The sequence below is a fragment of the Etheostoma spectabile genome, chromosome 21 (genome assembly GCF_008692095.1).
Source record: "Etheostoma spectabile isolate EspeVRDwgs_2016 chromosome 21, UIUC_Espe_1.0, whole genome shotgun sequence".
In the NCBI taxonomy this organism is placed as follows: Eukaryota; Metazoa; Chordata; class Actinopteri; order Perciformes; family Percidae; genus Etheostoma; species Etheostoma spectabile.
The window spans coordinates 18455936-18459374 of NC_045753.1; the positions used below are offsets into that span (position 1 = coordinate 18455936).

General features: G+C 37.9%; 1 protein-coding gene across 2 annotated transcripts in view; it reads left to right on the forward strand.

Annotated features, from left to right (window-relative positions):
- atrnl1b (attractin-like 1b) overlaps nt 1-3439 on the forward strand; it is a 65738-nt gene that overhangs the window by 37972 nt on the left and 24327 nt on the right. For both annotated transcript variants that reach the window (XR_004327216.1, XM_032502189.1), the window contains exon 25: nt 1575-1636. Coding sequence is in view for 1 of the 2 variants with exons in the window: in XM_032502189.1 (XP_032358080.1) it covers nt 1575-1636 (62 nt within the window). In the remaining variant the exon portion in view is untranslated. The remainder of the gene's footprint in view (nt 1-1574; nt 1637-3439) is intronic.

Below are 3439 nucleotides of genomic sequence, written 5' to 3' on the forward strand. Positions count from 1 at the left end.
GGCGCAGCATCGGGGGCAACTTGGGGTTCCGTTTCTTGCCCAAGGACACTTTGACATGGAACTGCAGGGCCAAGGATCGGGATCCGATTGGCAGGCAACCGCTCTACCCCTGAGCAACAGCTGTCCCAAGTACATTCTCAAATGAATCTATTGATTGGCTCCAATAGATGAATTCAAATTAAATTAACCCCAAACTTATTGCATTGACCTCATATATTGTGAAAACCAGAGTTCTACACACCAATAGAACTGCCCACACTTACTAAACAATCCAGCAAAACATCTGTGTAATGGGTAATTTTGAGTCATGTTTGCCATGTCAGTGAGCATCTCATTTCAGATCAGTGAATCTCATTTTCTACTTAAAAAACTGTCCAGTAAAGGCTGTAATGCTAAGTAACCATACCATGTAAATACTACTTCTGCTTATGCCAAACATTTAGCTCTGCACCTTTCAATTACAGATAATTGAGAAATCGGAATAGTGGGATACTTTTCTTCTTTGTACTGTAAATATAAAGAACAATTGCGTCAGCTGTTATTGAAAGACTGAATCACCAAAATAAGTACTTTTTTTGAATGTTTGCCTCATCTGCATTCAAAGCATAAAACATGACATACCTATAAAAGCACAATTTGTGGCCTTTCAGCCAACCCTACTTGCTATGAACCAGAGGGGGCTTGGTAACTACTGCAGATGACATTGTGTTTGCGTGTCTAAATGCTTTCAGGGCGAAAGGCCGTCAAAGCATCGACAGTAGATTATGATGTGTCACTATGATGTAGCCTATCAGATGGGATTTAGCTGCTAGGACTGTGTGTAATCCCTCTTTTAATGAAGGTAAAATATTTTTCTGGTCCATTATTCACTGGCCATGGTGCTGACCTAAATACACTTATCAGCTATATAAGAGATGCAATATATGTTATTTACCCCAGCAGCAGATGTTTTGTCACGGACAGTTGTCCCTTTAATCAATTACTCAATGGAGTTTGTTTTTTTAAACAAGGAATGTTTGTAATGTTTGAGTCATATTTATTATTGGATTTTGAGGTTTTAATTGTGTTTTTGCAAATCAATGTTTTTCATCTCTGGCCTCAAGTCATTAAGAAAAAAATCTGAATTATTTTCAGAAGTTGTAGATTGTCTGCAAATTAAAAGCTGTTTGCCTTGTACTTATCTTTTCCACTATATTCAAACAGACATTTCTGTCAGTGACCTTTTAACAGGTCCATTCTGCTCTTACTGCAGACTTAAACTGTCGACACCATTATAGTGTTAACCCCTTCACAATGTCACGGATCAACTAGTAGAACTCGATCAGAATGAACGGTGTTTCCCTTTCAGAATTACATAATTATTAACAGTAGAGATTTTAAATATAATGTTCAAGTTTCCAAAGAAATTTGGAGTGACTGTGAATGCAGCAAAAGCCTCATTTACCTTTTTAGTATGATGATTTATACCCATGTTCATATCATGTTGAATGTCAATTATTAGTTTTTAATAGTACTGCCCTGGTATTTGTCGGATTGTTTTTGTAATTTCTCGTTCTCTTCTTTCTCTCAAATAGATTGCCTTCTCCCAACACAACAGTATCATGGATCTTGTCCAGTTCTTTGTCACATTTTTCAGGTGAGTGAGTCAAATATCTCTACTACTTATACACACTGTTCAGCAGTCAAGAAGCATCATCCAGAACCCCCCTCCACCACATCTCCATTTTGGGGCTTATTGAGTTACTTGAGCCTGTTCTGTTAACAGATTACATGTAAATGCTTCTTGTGTCTTCAAGGCAGCGATTTTCCTTTTTCAAGTGGCAAATGAAGCAGCCATAACCATTTAAATAGGTGCATATTGCTCTGCTAGTGCCATGTGAAGAGAAGGCATGGTCGATCAAGATACGAGGGGCTCTTTAATGGTTTTTCATCCTGAGAGCTGCGATGGAAATCCTCTCTCATTGAAATGTTCAAAATGAGTCAATTGCATTCTCTCAAAAGCATATTAAAGTCTGAATACATTAAGAGGATGTGAGTATGATTGGTTAATGTATGCTTTAAGTTAGATATTGGCATTTAAAAAACAAAAATCTTGAATTGATGCCAACCCTGAAAGAATTTTCCTTACAAAATTTGTTTACTTCCCTCGTGCTGAATCAGTCAAATGTTGGATAACTTAAGATGGTTTCAATAATTTGATCAGTGTCAGATATTTTCACACCTGACACTACTAGTTACATACCATGGTGCAGTTTATGTGTAGATGTGGGCTTTATTTTATTTTAAGATGTTCTCCCCAGAGTAGGGGATGTACTAACATATTATCTGTGTAGCTGTCAAGGTGGGAATAGAAGACAGCCTTTGCCCAAGGCACCTGCCCATCATTGCCCAGCCCACAATAACTTTCCCGAAAAGCTGTCACACAATCAGTTATCTTCTGCCTCCATCCGATCGAATTACAGTTGAATAGCCAAATTCAGGAATTCTTGGAAGGAAAGGGGAGAAGGACGGAGCTTATTTTATCTAAAAATGTGTCTGACAGCTACTAGCATCATTTGCACAGGAAACCATTTTGAATAGGGTCACACTCGGGCCACAATGAAAAAAAGTAGGAACAGTTTTGTTCCGTTTGTAAAGTATGTGTGCCCATAGCAATGTACTTCTTTCTCTTGAAAATTGTTGTTTGAATGGTATTTATGAAAAACCTGTTTCTTTAGTCATTCATTTATTCTCCAATTCAAAGATTTGTTGAATTTGTGCTTTCTTAATGAAATGGAATTCAATTCCAGCCATCCATTACACAGAACATAGTTTTTTTTTCTGTTTGGAAGCATTGGTTTCCATCAGTGTATTGTTATTTTTATTTTATTATGCAGGTTATACTAATTCTCTCGAGTCGTTTCTGCATCCTTTTTGTCCAGTTCTCACTGACCCGTAAACTCAGGAGAAAGTAAAAGAAAAAAAACCCTGATGAAGTCACAGGCAGTTGCGTTTGTGTGAGGGAGGTTTGGAGGGTATGGACCTGCGGGAAACATAATCAGCCTGATGACAAAATGTCAGATCCCCCCCACAGGGTTTCTAGACCTCCTTGTATGAGAGATAGAGAGTGAAGAAATGACGGCATGACTTTGAACAAGTGCCATTTTCTCCGTCTGTTGTTTTCTCTTCTGAGTTTTTTCAAATATCGCCTCACATTTTTGAGTACAAGCCGTCACTTTCCACATGGCTTTTTCATTTTAGTGACTTCATAAACAATATTTACTTGCACATCACTGCTTAGTTGTAATCAAATTAGTGTCTGATTGTTTTATGCGTTCTGATTAGATGCTGTAGAAGCTGTCTAATAGGATGCTGTGCTTTATTTGAGGTGGGACCCCAGGTTCTTCTTTATACTTGTTAACAAGCATCATACCAGTTCTGTCTGTCTGTCTGTCTGTCT